Source organism: Harpegnathos saltator, unplaced genomic scaffold (genome assembly GCF_003227715.2).
Source record: "Harpegnathos saltator strain DR-91 unplaced genomic scaffold, Hsal_v8.6 scaffold175, whole genome shotgun sequence".
Lineage (NCBI taxonomy): Eukaryota > Metazoa > Arthropoda > Insecta > Hymenoptera > Formicidae > Harpegnathos > Harpegnathos saltator.
The window spans coordinates 411,738-425,458 of record NW_020229956.1 but is presented as its reverse complement, the minus strand read 5'-3'; the positions used below and the strand labels follow the sequence as shown (position 1 = coordinate 425,458).

At 49.7% G+C, this 13,721-nt stretch overlaps 1 protein-coding gene across 4 annotated transcripts; it reads right to left on the bottom strand.

The window, feature by feature from the left end:
- Window positions 1–259: 259 nt before the first annotated feature.
- On the bottom strand, window positions 260–11,987 carry LOC105181842 (myosin-2 heavy chain). Of its 4 annotated transcripts, XM_025297380.1 has the most exons (16): window positions 11,865–11,987; window positions 11,047–11,362; window positions 10,836–10,937; window positions 8,665–9,561; window positions 7,480–7,861; window positions 6,876–7,243; window positions 5,603–6,034; window positions 5,338–5,511; window positions 4,504–4,719; window positions 4,074–4,325; window positions 3,697–3,983; window positions 3,225–3,327; window positions 2,968–3,150; window positions 2,125–2,515; window positions 1,367–1,926; window positions 260–815 (listed from the first exon to the last, which is right to left on the bottom strand). In XM_025297380.1, the coding sequence occupies exons 2-16, from the start codon at window positions 11,233–11,235 to the stop codon at window positions 714–716; spliced, it is 4,638 nt and encodes a 1,545-aa protein (XP_025153165.1). In that variant the 5' UTR covers window positions 11,236–11,362; window positions 11,865–11,987; the 3' UTR covers window positions 260–713. The 4 variants fall into 4 exon arrangements, with proteins under 4 accessions (XP_025153165.1, XP_011137162.1, XP_011137163.1 ...); XM_011138860.2 differs by having other exon boundaries at window positions 1,367–2,515; window positions 11,865–11,986; XM_011138861.2 differs by lacking the exon at window positions 10,836–10,937 and having other exon boundaries at window positions 1,367–2,515; window positions 11,865–11,986.
- Between the last annotated feature and the right edge of the window lie 1,734 nt (window positions 11,988–13,721).

Below are 13,721 nucleotides of genomic sequence, written 5' to 3'. Positions count from 1 at the left end.
CGAAACTGCAATCGCAATTCCGCCGGAAGACATCCTCCTCACAACCAACATTTTTTTATATGAGATATAAAACCCAATGTAATTATTCCTTCGAGTGGTGAGCCTTCAACTACTTGAAGAGCCAAACAGGCCTTTTGATTTATCGTTAAACAAGTATCGCGTACTACCTGAAGATAAAAAGTCCTCAGAGGCCCGCCGTTGAGCGTCCATCGTTTGTCCCCAAACGTACGACGATCGACTGCAAAATAAAAACTACACGTCTTTCTTTCGAGTATTTCTTTTTATTCAATTACATGTATGAGGTACAAAACAGGAACGGTTGATCACATGAATCCCCACGAGGAATAATGAGAAAAGATCGTTTCGCACATGTCGCTGACAGAGAACGCGGAAACCCGCTTTCTTCTTTTTTCTTTAACTTCAATGACAAGTTCTCCAACGTTGAAGTCAAGGTCGAAGAATACATTGAGAAAGAAGGACAATACACGGGATCGCGTGCGATGCGCGTAATTGCATCGATATTACGGTGAGTGACGTCGAACGCGTGAGCAAGAGAGAAAAACAAAGAGACACGCGCGTTTCGCGAGACGAACATGGACCCGCGTCCCTCACGTGTCTCGTGCGCGCGGCATTTCTCAGCTCCGCTTCTCCGACTGTGAAACGAAACATTGACTAAAATAGTAATCCTCGCCAAGTGAACAACTGCGAGCGCGTCACGGCGCGTTCGCGCTCGGCGATGACGTCTCGTCTCCCGCAGACTCCTTGTTCTTGTCTTCGGTGGCTTGAGTTCCGCCGGCGGATGATGATTCCGCAACCTACAAGCAAGATCGGGAATGAAAGATCCGATGATCCGCCACGGTTTCCAGATTGATTACTTACTTATTACCCTTATTAACGGAAGCCTTCTATTATGCGTAATACATCAATTATAATAAAAAAAAAGGAGAACAACAAAGAACCATTTATAAGAACGCAGCAAGAGAACAAATTGTTTTCAACAAAAGCAACAAAAGACAACCAAGAACAAAAAGAAACAAAGCAAAAATACAAATATGAGACGAAAATAAAATATGAAGAAAAGCTCCAATCTTCAAAATGGCAGTTTTGAAGCAGACATGATAAAGGTCAATAATACTGTCCAAGTTGTTCGTGAATGAACAAAGACAAGCGATCGAACGGTCTAGCGATGAAGCGGAGGAAAATATTTGAGAGACCTTGCAAGAACGTTAAATTGAATCAACGTGTAAAAGTTCCCGAGCGATCTCAATTAAACCTCCGAGAAAAAAATGTAAGCAAGAAGAGCAAAAGACGAGCTGAGGACCTTCCATCGTCAAAATCCTCTCTCTCCTAATTACACTCCTCTCACCTGACGAGGTAGATCGGGCAGGCTGGACGGTAGCCTGCGGCTGGGCAAAACGTCCGGCATGGGCGGCGGGATCGGCGGTTCACCGTACACGTCGTGAAGTTCCTCCAGTCTGGTGCAGAGAGCGGAGCCTCGTCTGCTCGTAGCGTTCATTTTCTTCACCAGCCAATCGGCTTGCTCCTCCAGACGCTTCAGTCGATCGGCCCGCGCCGCCAACACCTCCTCCGGCATTCGAGCTTTAGTCGAGATGGCCGCAGCTTCTAGCCGCGAGCTCGACGGGTCTTCCTTGACCGGCTCTTCCTTGACCGGCAAGGTGGACGAGGAGGACGCAGAAGCGCGGTCAGTCGTAGGAAATTCCCTAACAGTGTCCAGACTCGATGAAGAATCTACGGAAACACTGTCGGAATCCGTGACGTTCTCCGTAAGCTTGCAGGCTCGCTGCTCTTTGCCCTCCGTCGAGTCGCCCTCGCTCTGACTCGAGCAGTCGGATCGATCGATCGACACGGCGGCGGCGGTGAAGTTGGCCGTCGAATTGTCCAATTCTGCCGTGGCCGCGCCGAACACTGGGGCAAAGAGACGATTAGACGGACCCACGATCAAGGGGTTGCTGAACTGCACACTCTTTATGGACGACACGGTGGATGCGGGAAAGGGCCCAATGGAGAAAACAGGCATCGCGTCGCTGGTGTTCACAGTGGTCGTGGTGGGTATGTGACAGACAGACGGTGATGGCGAAGTGTTTTCTGATTTTGTTATCTCACCGTCGTCGACGTCGTCATCGTCGTCGTCGCGTCGCCTCGCCGACGAGCCGATAGACGACGGCTCGGCAGAGGACAGGTCGTTACTCGTGGACGTCAGTGCCTTTGGGGCTGCTAACGAACTCCAAGACTCGACGCTCGGGGTCCAGGCAGGTGGATTTTTATCGCGGACGTTCGTCTTCGAGGCTGTCGCGCGATCGGCAACCGCGTCGTCGCTTTGGTTGTAGCCGTTTTCCAACGCGAGATCGCTGCGCGAAGTTTCGGAAACCGTCGAATCCTCCTGCGAATCGTTCTTGCTCGATTCCTCGTCGTCGATTATGATAAGATTCTCGATCACGTTCGTGAGCGCCTGGTCCAAAGGATTCAAAATCTCTTGCGTGCTTCCCGCGATGGGCTGTTTGAAATTGGACGAATCAATCGAGAGTGGTAGAAGTGGCAAAGATGTTAGTCTGTCCAGTTAGATTCAATTTACTGTCTTTAAAATGTCTGCCACTTCCTCTACTCTTAATGCTTAATTAAACACACAGAACCTAAAGGAAGAAAAATATTATCGAATCTCTGTAAATTTATTCAACAACGCTGTAATTGAACGCTTGAATCCTCTCTCGAATCAAAAGCGCTATTATTGAGATTGATATTCGAGTTATTAAAACAATGTATGTGAAATATTAATTTCGATGATATCGTTATTGAATCGAGAGGACATTTGATTCGAATCACAGCGCTGTTGAACAATCTTGTCAACTCGATAGCATTTTGTCGTGTGTATTAAAACGCATCATCATTGATGCGTTTGAGATTTTAATCAAGGCCAATCTGTCACGACTTCGTCGTGACGCTAACTACCTCTGCTGCGTTCGCAGCTTCCGAGTCGACATCCGTGACTTCTATCTCGTCTAGCTCCGCTTCCGTCTCCGGCGTGGGCGTGCGTTGTTCCAAAGTCACCGAAGAACCAGTCTTCGACTCGGATAGCTCGGTGTCCGTCGGCTGCTCGGATTCTGTGTCCGGCGTCGGCGCTCTGGGACTCTCCTATGTTGGGAGAATTTTTTTTATTAATAGACGGTTAACTGAGATTGGCGTGGCCGACTTCGAATATGACGAACCTTTCGTGTTCGTCTACGTGGACCATGTCTGATCCTTCCTTCGACCGCCTCTTCTTCTTCGTCGGTATCATCGCCTCTCTCGTCGCTGAAACCGCTTTCAGCGCTGCATATGGAACGGTCAGTAATTAGCGAACATTGTTTGATAGAGCTAGCAATATTTGATGATATTTCAGGCATCCGAGAATTTTCGAACTCTATCTCCAGATTCGAAATATCGAAACTCTCGATAGAACTAATTTTGTATTCGTTCAATTGTACAAGTACTTTCGAGTTCTCACAGTCTCGAGTATCTTCTCACAACTATCCCATAGATTCTGCAGGGTGTATCTCAAAAATCGAACATATTTACCGAGACTTTACTTATTTTTCAACATAAAATCTATCCTGCACGTTTGTTGTGTCGGTAGACTTCAAAGATACGCCCTCTATATATATTTATTATATATATACAAGAATAATGTATACTTGGTACCTGTTGTTGAAAGAGTCATGAGCAGCTAAGGCTTTCCGCGCGGCAAACTCGCGGCGCAGATTCCTCCATTCCAGTTCTGTATTTGTGTTCTTCTGCCTGGCCGACTCCCACTTCTCCCTGCAATACTCCAGCTCCTGCTTCAGCTCCTGCAGCATCTTCCGCTTCTGTTGCAGCTCATACCTCAGTATCTCCTCGTGCGTGTGCAGCTGCTGATGCTGCGCCTGCATGCGGCCGACGATGTTCCACGTTTTGGTCAACTCGGCCGACACCATGGACAGTCTCTTCTCCTGGAGCCGCCGCGACGGGAAGCAAAAGAAACACGGGAATCGGTATCGCTGTCGTGTTCCACTCGCACGCAAAGTTCACGTCGTGCTCACCTGCTCGCCCAGCTTGCTCTCTAGGTGGGCGTTCAGCTGCTTCATGCGATTCATCTCCTTCTCCAAGTGCTTCTTCTCGAGGATCAGCTCCTTCAGGCGAATGTACGTCTTGCTGACGGATATCACCAGCGTCGGGCCGGCCGGAGTGTCTACGGATTTGTAACAGCTGTTCGGGTCCGAGCAGGAGGCTACGGAAACGCTCGGAGAGGTCACCGCGTGACAGCTAAGTAGCTCTAATAAAACCCGCCACACCTACGATATAATTTTGCAATTATCTCAATAAGCTCGAGACCGGCGCGAGACCAGGCTCTCCTTGTAACTTTGAGCTCCCCGCCATAGCTGTAAGGTCGTCAATGTCACTGTTTTCAGACGAGGCGGGCGCGCAAAGAATTCGCTAATCGGAAGCAATCATCGTTACACAATCATTAACCTTCGGCAAGTTGTGGGCGATATCTTCCTCCTGCAGATCGTCTTCCTTCCGGTCGAAGGTCTCGCTGTTGCTCTCCGCGCTGTTCTCCCCGGCCGAGTGCTTCTGCGACGCCTTGCCACCCTCGACTTGCTCGACCAAGTCCAGAAGAAGCTTCGGCAAAGCCGCTGCCTCGGTACTCTCCTCTCTGGCTATGTCGCTGATGAGTTCGTGATTCTCCTGCGATGTTGAAATCAGCAGGACTTGCAGTGATCAAAACGCCCGGATATTTTGTTTGGTCTACTATTATTTCACGTATTGGATCATAATATCGTGCAACCGGACATTCTTCAAGACGTTTTAAGACGAGCTTAAAATTATTTATTTGCTTATCTATTCATTTATATTCACCAGAATAGTCCCTTTGATACGATATAATCAGGATACAATAAAAATACAAATAAAACGTAAAACGTTATTACACAAAAGAAAGAAATAATAAAAGACTTGTGTGTCTTATCGTGTTGAATCTTATCGTACAATATATGGTGGATTTAATTAAAATTGTAATGAAACTTGCACCTTATCTAACAAATATATATAGATCGATTATTATTCGCTTGAAAGAAGCTCTTCTTATCGACCTTTCGTATCTTTTTATTTCTTTGACTCTATTATCGTATTTAATTAACTTTGGCGAATTTCTCTGCAGATTATTTCTATTCTCTCATCAGGCACACCAAAGGGTCTCAGTCCCGTGAATAAGTAAATAAACGAGTATTGATCGATAACAGTAAACGTCTGTCGAGTATAAGCCGTCGGAAACGCAAATAACGACTCGGCATTCGCATTCGATACCTGCAGCAGCTGGGTCAACCGATCGAGGTCCATGTCCGCGGAAGAAGCACCGAGCAGCATCTGGGTGAACAGTCCATTGATGAGAGACATCTGATTCTGAAGGTCCCTGCAGTCGGCTTTGGTTAGTCCCAGTTGAGACTCGAGGTTCGTGATCTCCGACGCCTGAGCGTCGACCTGTGGTGTGTGAGTGACAATGCGATGCAGTCTCGTGAGTCTCGAAAACGACCGATGGAATTGTCACGAGCGCGCGTTTTTGCTCCCGTACCTTCTCCTCGGTCTTCTTCAGCTCCTCCTCGAAGTTCTCGGACTTCTTCAGGGAGTACTCCAGCTTCTGCTTCGAGTCCGTCAGCTCCTTGACCGCGACGTCTCTCAGCTCGCTCAGAACTCTCAGTCTCTCGTTGTAGAGGGCCTTGAGGGTGTTGATGTTCTCCAACTGTCGGTCGCACTCGGCCCCCGCGTCGTCTGTCACGTCGAGGAAGCTCCTGTCGCCCAGTCTAACCAGCAGCTGAGCGAGCTGGTCTTTGAGCTCGTTGGTCTGACGTTCGCGCGCTCTCAGGGACTCGCGCGTCCTACTGCTCGCTTCCGTCAGACAGCGAATGCGATGACGGTGGCGCTCCGGATCGGACTCCAAGTGGTAGCGAAGGTCGTCCACCTTCTCGATTTGGTATCGTATGTCATTTCGCAGCTCGTCGGAGACCTGAAATACGCGCCTGCGTCTGTACAGTTTGCTTGCGCGAAACGGTTTCAATCGGCGCTTTTCCCGATCGAGTTGGAAGTTCCCCATCGAACGCTCTCGATTGCGAGCCACTGCTCGCACGCTCACGTGATACCCGTCATGATCGGACATGACAGGAGCCGAGGTGACAGTTCACAGCGTCAATATCGAGCCTTTGTTGCAATTTCACTTTCCAAATTTTTTTTCATTTAAAACGAGAATATAATAAATGGCTGTAAATGAAAGGTGTTCCAATCATTTTGAGAGACTTTAGATTCATTCTTCAACTTTGAGTGAAGAATATTCACTCGATGATTCACAGGGTGAAGAATTTACCCTATATGAATGAAGAATCGAGTGACTCGGTAATCATTCTGCATGTCAAGCGAAGTTTCTGAAAAATCTGAGGGATATTTGTTAATTAAGAATGTAATCAAGATACTTGGGCTTATTCTTGTATTGCAACTGCGACGTTCTTCTTTTTTTTTTTTAAATGAACTCTAGTGCCGCACCGGAAACTGGAACTTTGTCTCTTCGTTCCCTTCAAGCTAAATTATACAGCATTATACTCTATATAGTTATTTCACTTCGAAGACAAAAGGTGCAAGCCAGTTCGGCTAAAGAGAACCGATCTATTGTCACTGCAGCTCCTTCAGCTCATGACGAGTCACCTGGCGCAGGCCAGGTGTTGCGTAGCGGCTCGCAATCGCGACTTAATGCGCTCCTGACTTCATCGGAAGGAATGCGTTCCAATCGTTTAGCGGATGAGTGTTTCGCGGCATTCAGGTTTCGCGAAATCTCGCTCGCGCGCGCGCGATCGCACCTTCAAGGTGTTGGTCAGCCGTCGCGCTTTCGCGCGTCTCGACGCTTTCTCGCTCTCGTCGTCCGAGCGTTCGCGCTCTCCTCGCTTTTTCATCGCGGACTTCGCTTTCTCGTCGCTCGCGGCTTCGAGACTCGGCGAGTCACCGCGAGCGGAACGCAGCAGAGCCAGCATGCCTGAAGTCTTGGTATGGGCTTCCTTCTCGGCGTCCAATTCGCGCCTGAGCCTCTCCATCTCGGACGAGACCGCTGCGATAGCCCTCTGCCTGGCTTCTCTCTTCAAGGTAAGCTCCTTCTTAAATTCCTCCAAACTGGCCGCACGGTGCGTGCCTGATAGGCTCTCCGCCGCGTCGTCCATCGAGTCCATCATATCTGCGACATGCGAATCACAACCGTCGGTATTTCTAATTGAAAAAGACGCGTTAGTGTTCTCTGAAATTGTCTTGAACTTCGGGGAGAACCTATACTCTGCAGAACTTTCGTTTGCAGGCAAATCTTCGCGCAAACTAACGCTAAAGCTTGAGATGCCAATTTCTTAATCTCTCCGCCGCACGTGGTCTCTCTCTCTCTCTCTCTCTCTCTCTCTCTCTCTCTTCAGCAAAACGTACCAACGACCTCCTCTTCTTGGGCAGCCTCGTCGTTCTCCACGTTTCTCCTCTCAGTCTTGACGGTCTCCTTCAGTCTTTCAATCTCTCGCAAAGCTTCCTCCAGAGCCTCCATTTGCTTCTTCTTGTCCATCATCTCCTCGGTCAGCTGCGCCCGCAGTCTCGTGGCCTCCTGACTCTCCGCATTCTTCATCCGTTCCATCTCGAGCAGCGACTGCTGCAGATCCCGCTCCAAAACGGAGATCCTCGCGTCGGCGGCGCCCTTCTGCGACCGCAAGTCGTCGATCTCGCTCTTCGCGGAGTCTAGACGCTTCGTCAGTTCGCCGTGCTGCTGCCTGTGCTCGTGCAAGTTTGCCTCCACGCTCGCGTATCGCGCCTTCAGTTCCTATATAGTGCGGAGGGAATGCTCTCAGGTGTGTAATCAAAGTAGCACCCTATAAGACTGAATTAACAACGAAGCTAGAATATCTTCTGCGCAATGAATACTGATCGATTTCTGGCTCTAAAATTCGAAGTATAAACTTGCGCAAAAATTTGGTACGTTCCAGCCTTCTTCATCAACCGCCGCAATCGAGAGTGAAACAAAACAACCGAAGAGTGTCACGCGGAAAGGGAAATCTCAGTTTGTGCACCGACGGAACGTGCACCGAGAAGAGAAAATTGTTAACCTCGCGAAAGAGTTATAGTTTTTGCAGACAACTGAGTTGTTTTTGGCTCCAATTACCGTCATGGTTATTTTTGGCCCCTGTATCATCTTGTTGTTCTAGCAAAAAAGTACCAGTCGCAATACGCATATTATCGCTAACACTACAGTAATACTTGTTATAAGAGTGTTCCCCCTCCCTGACTATAACGCTCTCACTATGCGATTATAGTTACGAACACCGAGCCCTTCCTTCTCACCGCGGACGCAAACGAGAACTCGGAGAACTCGGAGGAACGAGGACATCTCTATCTCAGCAATCGGAAAAGTTGGTCGAAACTTTCAGTGAGCTGCGTTTCGAAGTCGACTTCGGCTAACCGAAAACAATCGAAACAGCTGAAGACACTCGTTATCAGTCGAATAACCGACTAAAGACAATAGAGAGAAATCAGACTCCTCCTATCTCGCTGTTCCCGTCTGGTCCGAAACCTTGCCTATAAGAACTTCGGTCACACTGATAGAAAAGTCTCTTCCGCGCACGGTACCTCGTAATCCCCGCTCAACTTCGCCACCAGGTTCTTCTGGTCAGCCAGACTGCCCAGCAGCCTCTCGTTCGCGCCTTGGCATTCCGATCGCTCGACCCTCAGCCTCTCGATCTCCTCCGACAACCTGAGCACCTCCTCCTCGGCCGCCGAGCTCCTCATTGAGTCCTGCTCTTCATCACCTCTCGACCTCGCGCGTCTTCTGCGCGGCTTGTCCCAATCTACGTTCGCGGAACGCGGTCTACCTCCGTCTATTCTAGGAACGCTCGTTTCGCCGTTGCCGGAACAAACATCGCAGCACCCACGAGCTTCGTCCGTTTCGTCCGTCGTCGCGCCTTGGTCCTCGTCAGCGTTGAGCGGCTCGCCGCTCGCATCTCGCTCGCAGCGCGACTTCTTGCGCCGCGAGCGCTCGTCCTCGTCATCGTCGTTGTCGTCCTTTGTCGAATCTCTCGTTCGCGTCCAGCTCTCCAGTCTGTCGATTCTGGAGCGCAATCTGTCGTCCTCGCGTGACTCCCGCTGCTTGTCGCACTGTCGCGGCCAACCAGTCGCCAGCAGACTCTCCAGCTTCACGACGCGCTGCTCGAGTCTTCGCGCGTCATCCCTCTCGACGACCGCCTCTTCCGGCTCGTCCCGCAGCCTCCTGCTGAGGACGTCGTCGCATGTGGCCGAGTTTCCGGCGAAAATGGCGCGCTTCCGGTGCTCCCGTTCCTTCGACAGCTCGAGGTACAAGGCCTCCATGCGCGCCAGCGTTGCATTGTGCGCGCACGCTAATTGATGATTGGCCATGGCCAGCTGCGAAATCACTCGCGACAGCTCCATTACTTCGTTATTCTGCTGATACGTCGGGGGACCGTGACCATCGGCGGCCTGCCAACCTGTCATTTGCGTGGCATACGTTAACTGCAATATAAATAAGCGGACCGTAATGGACCCTGCTTTGCCTTGGGGAGACGCGATAACGCGGCCGAATTAATTGTCGCGGGCGCAATTGCCGAACGATAAAAAGTGCGACAATAGGCCCGTTCCTTTCAGATGAACTGGGCCTTGTTGGTGTTTCTCATGGCGGCCTGACCGCTGAGTTCCGGGAGGTCCAGCTGACTCTAAAGCAATATTTCGCGCAACTTCAAGGGCGACCAGTTAGCGCAGAAATTTGACCAATTATAGCGATAGACTTGCCGCTCGAATTTTTACAATTTCTTTTTAATATCGATATCTCTTTAATATCGATTTGATATCAACAATGAATTGGAAACGCGAGGGTTCGACGCGGAATTCGAACCAGTATTCGAACCCCCTCGTGCGTCATCAACGTGCGCGTTCGAACAATATTCGTCCTCCGGCGATTTAAAATTATTCGCAGCAATATCCCGCCGCGGTCAGCTCGGCAGGCCTTTTCTTGCTCTAGCGCGTTCCTCTTTCCTCCGAGGCTAGACTACCTGCTCTCACTCTGAAGGCAACCCAGTTCAGCGAAAAAGAACGGACCTAACGACGATGACAATTCCCCAAGCGCAGCGCGCGGCCGCGAATCGCCATTGACGCGGCGGCAAAGGAAAAGGAGCAAAGTCCCGCGCGGAAACAAAGAAAATGCTCGTTGATTCGCGACTCGCGAGGCTTACTGCCGCTCTTTCGTCGCTCTCTTTCCGGTTTGGGATGGTCCGTCCTGGTCGGTCGGCAGCGTTGCACTGGCGTGAAGCGCGGCGTTCTCGCGCGTCGCGCGAGCCGAGCACGTGATGTCGCGGTACACCAATGACTGTGAAAACGGCTTTTCGTAAGCGTGAGTCAGCGTGTTCCTCCGAAAGCGCGGTTTGGAGCGCGGCCAGGCCTGCCGCTAGGCGGGACAAAAGGCGCGCGCGCGCGCGCGCTCTTCGCCGCGGAAAAATCGCCGCGCGATACAGCGACGCGACGTTGGCAGTGGCGATGGCAATGCCCGGCGGTTTAATTTAGCCGCGATCTCACGTGTCCTGGACAGGCCCGCAGCGCCGAGCGAGTCGAGGGGCGACGGGGAAGCGGGAGTCGCCCGTGGCGCGATTAATAAAACGTACGTTGACAGTTTCGTGGTCTCTCGCGAAACGTCAGCAACGGCGGCGGCGGCGGCGGCAAAAGCGATTCGGAGCAAACGAGCCGCTGCGGAGAACAGCGAGAAAGCAACAGGGGAAAGGAGACGGACGACTCACCAAGGTCTCGCGTTTCGGCGGCACCATGCTCGTCAGGCTCGGCGCAGTTGGCCTCTGGCCCCAGAATTCGTCCGGCTTCAAGGTCGCGCAGGGACTCGGAGCCTGCGCGTCGAATTGTCAGATGAGTTCGACTGACGAACTTCATGCGTTTTCCTTCTCCATCTTTCTCTTTCTTGCTCTCGTCTTGAAAAGTCTTATTAACGCGATATACCTGTGATCGTGGCTCATTCTCAGCTGCATCGTGGCCGCCCGTCGTGGTTGCGCACGTTCTTTGTCTCCCGTGATCGCTCGTGGAGCGGGAGTCTGTCCGGCGGTCTGTCGGGGCGCTTTCCGCCTCGCGCTCGCTTATGGAGGTCAAAGTGGGCGATCTGGCGAAGTGGCTGCTACTGGTCGCACCCATTGTTTCAATTGTCCACTTAGCGGAGGCGCGACGGCTGGGGAGGGGGGTGTACACGGGAGCTTCGGTAAATTTCCCTGCGGAGGATTCCGTGGGACGTCGGATTCGCTCGCTCGTGTATCTCGAGGCACTGTCGATGTTAAACACGTCGGCTAACGGAGGTATTAGGACGCCGGAGGATCGCCGCGGGAAAAAGATCCGTCGCGCGCGCGACTGTGTAGTGTCAGCCTTTATTTTTAGAAGACGTTTTGATCGGGATTAGATGCCTACGTGAAAAAGTCCCTCGTTCTCTCTCTCTCTCTCTCTCTCTCTCTCCCTCTCTCTCCCTCTCTCTCCCTCTCTCTCTCTCTCTCTCTCTCTCTCGAGGGAAACGATCGCGACGGTGGAAAGACTCGCGAGCTTTCGCGATTGCGACACACGAGAGTCACGGGTCGTTGGTTAGACGTGGTAAATAAATAAGACGTGGAGGATTTGCGCAAACGAGGCGTTCGTCGAACAACAGGCTACGTATTATCGTTTTGCTATAGCGAAGGCAAGCCGGCAACTTCCATTTTGTTTTACACGACGCACGAGACGAGACTGGTCGCGAGTTCGTGGACGGTCTGGGACAAATCCAAGCAAGAATCGCTCACCAATGGTCAATGGAAAAGTCGTGCAATTCGTGGCTTCGGTTTCTCGAGGGTCAACGGCGATACTTGACTACCGTCGTTTCTAACGGGCAGCGACTCGCGTCTCTAAAAATATCGTTTCGAAAGACCGCCTGCGCGAGGCCGACGGCGACGACGTACCCTCGGCGTCGCGCTCCCGCGCAGACGCGCCGTCGACTTCCGCGCGTATTTCGTGACACAGGAAGTCCCGTGTCGAGCTTCCTCGAGCGCGAAAACACGAGGATCCGACGGGAAAAAGCGGACCTTGAGAAAAAGCACAATCGTGCATCGATCGTTATCCTACATAGGAAGGAAAAATATGTAAAAAATAAAAGAATGGATACTAAAAATATATTGTATTAATACAGGGATCTTCATATTGAGGGAGGATTTTTTCGGACACTAAACACATATTTTTTTCAAACCATAGCCTTCCACAATTGTTTATTCTGTTCCAATAAAAAAAATTTTGGATTGCAGTAAATATGTTATCAGTAACGAACAAATATTCTTTAGATATTTTTTCTTTCCATGTAAACAGGCAAACGTTGCGTGCAACACAATTTTTATTCTCGAGATTATGGAATAAAAGATTTTTTATATTTGAATCGATTTACCTTTGTACCAACTTTCGCAAAATTATCCACACGTCAACGTGAAATTTCTTCCTCAAACATGATGTCATATTATTTAAATATTTTAAGGTTACGAAAGAGAACTGTTTGTTGCGCGGAAATGCAAGAGTGACTCATTGTAATATGTTTCTCAAGTTTTCTCTTTTGGGCCGATCTTGATAAAATCAGCCGCTATTTTCAGGCGCTTTTGAAGCTTCAAACGGCACCGTAGATGCACTCGGAAAAACGTTAACGGCCTAACAATAGCGCAACGAGTATTCTATAATTAGATAGTTTTTCGAACTGTTCGTCATCGCGATGATCGCTATATGCGTTTCGAAACGGGAACGTCGACTGTTTGTGCTTCGTGCCTTTTTTGTTTGTTAAATCGTACACTCTCAATCGTATGAAAGTAATTTGATCGTTTGAAAAACGATGATTAACGATAACGCTATTTATGAAAATTTCATTTCTCTCTTAATAAGAGGATCGAGGCACCGATAATTTCCAAAATATAAGCAATTGAATGAAACGGTTTTTCGCGAGTTAAGCTTCGGACGACTAAATGGATGACAAATTATTTTCTTCGGCCAATTTCAAGTGGATTTTGCTTTAACAAAATCCAAGGCTTAACTTCATAGATGCGTTATGCTGAAAATGAAAAAATCTACATCACCTACCTCGACACTTTGGCGAAGGAAAAATTGTCAAAGATTTTCACGAGGAATAACGCTGCGTGAATAATGAGCAAAAATTACAGACGACATCCTAATTAACACTTTAATCTCAATTCTTTTTTTTATTGCAGAAGAAGCATTCTTTTCTCCGGTTCCAATTCTCTAGATATGACGTATTTCTCGCGAAATTCAGAATTAACACCCTGTACGAAATTATTTCCCGAGTAACGTACAACAAAAAGAAAGCGCTTATTTTTATATTTAAAAACATCGCAAGAACAAACGCGACGAAGCGCCAGCGGCCTGACAGCCTCGTTGGCAAGTCAGCTCGCCGCAGGTAAAACAGTTTAATGCTCGCGACTGTGCTTTATCACACACGGATACACAGTGTCAGAGATAAAAGAGGCGCCGCTGAGGAACCTCCACCCAGAAGCGACACGAAGAACCTCCGTCTAAGCGTCTGGTATCTTATCGGCCCGCTGTCTCTGCAAGAATACAGCAAACGGGGAATGAACCTAGGTAGCCTCCGACCCGCGTCCCTGAAGACGTTG

What these genes read in the sequence shown, in the direction of transcription:
- LOC105181842 (XM_011138860.2), bottom strand. Translation starts at nt 11,235, where the DNA reads ATGGGTGCGACCAGTAGCAGCCACTTCGCCAGATCGCCCACTTTGACC. An exon ending in AGAATGAGCCACGATCACAG is followed by an intron (nt 10,938 to 11,046) that starts GTATATCGCGTT and finishes TTCGACGCGCAG; the next exon opens with GCTCCGAGTCCCTGCGCGAC. An exon ending in CACGTAGACGAACACGAAAG is followed by an intron (nt 3,151 to 3,224) that starts GTTCGTCATATT and finishes CTCCCAACATAG; the next exon opens with GAGAGTCCCAGAGCGCCGAC.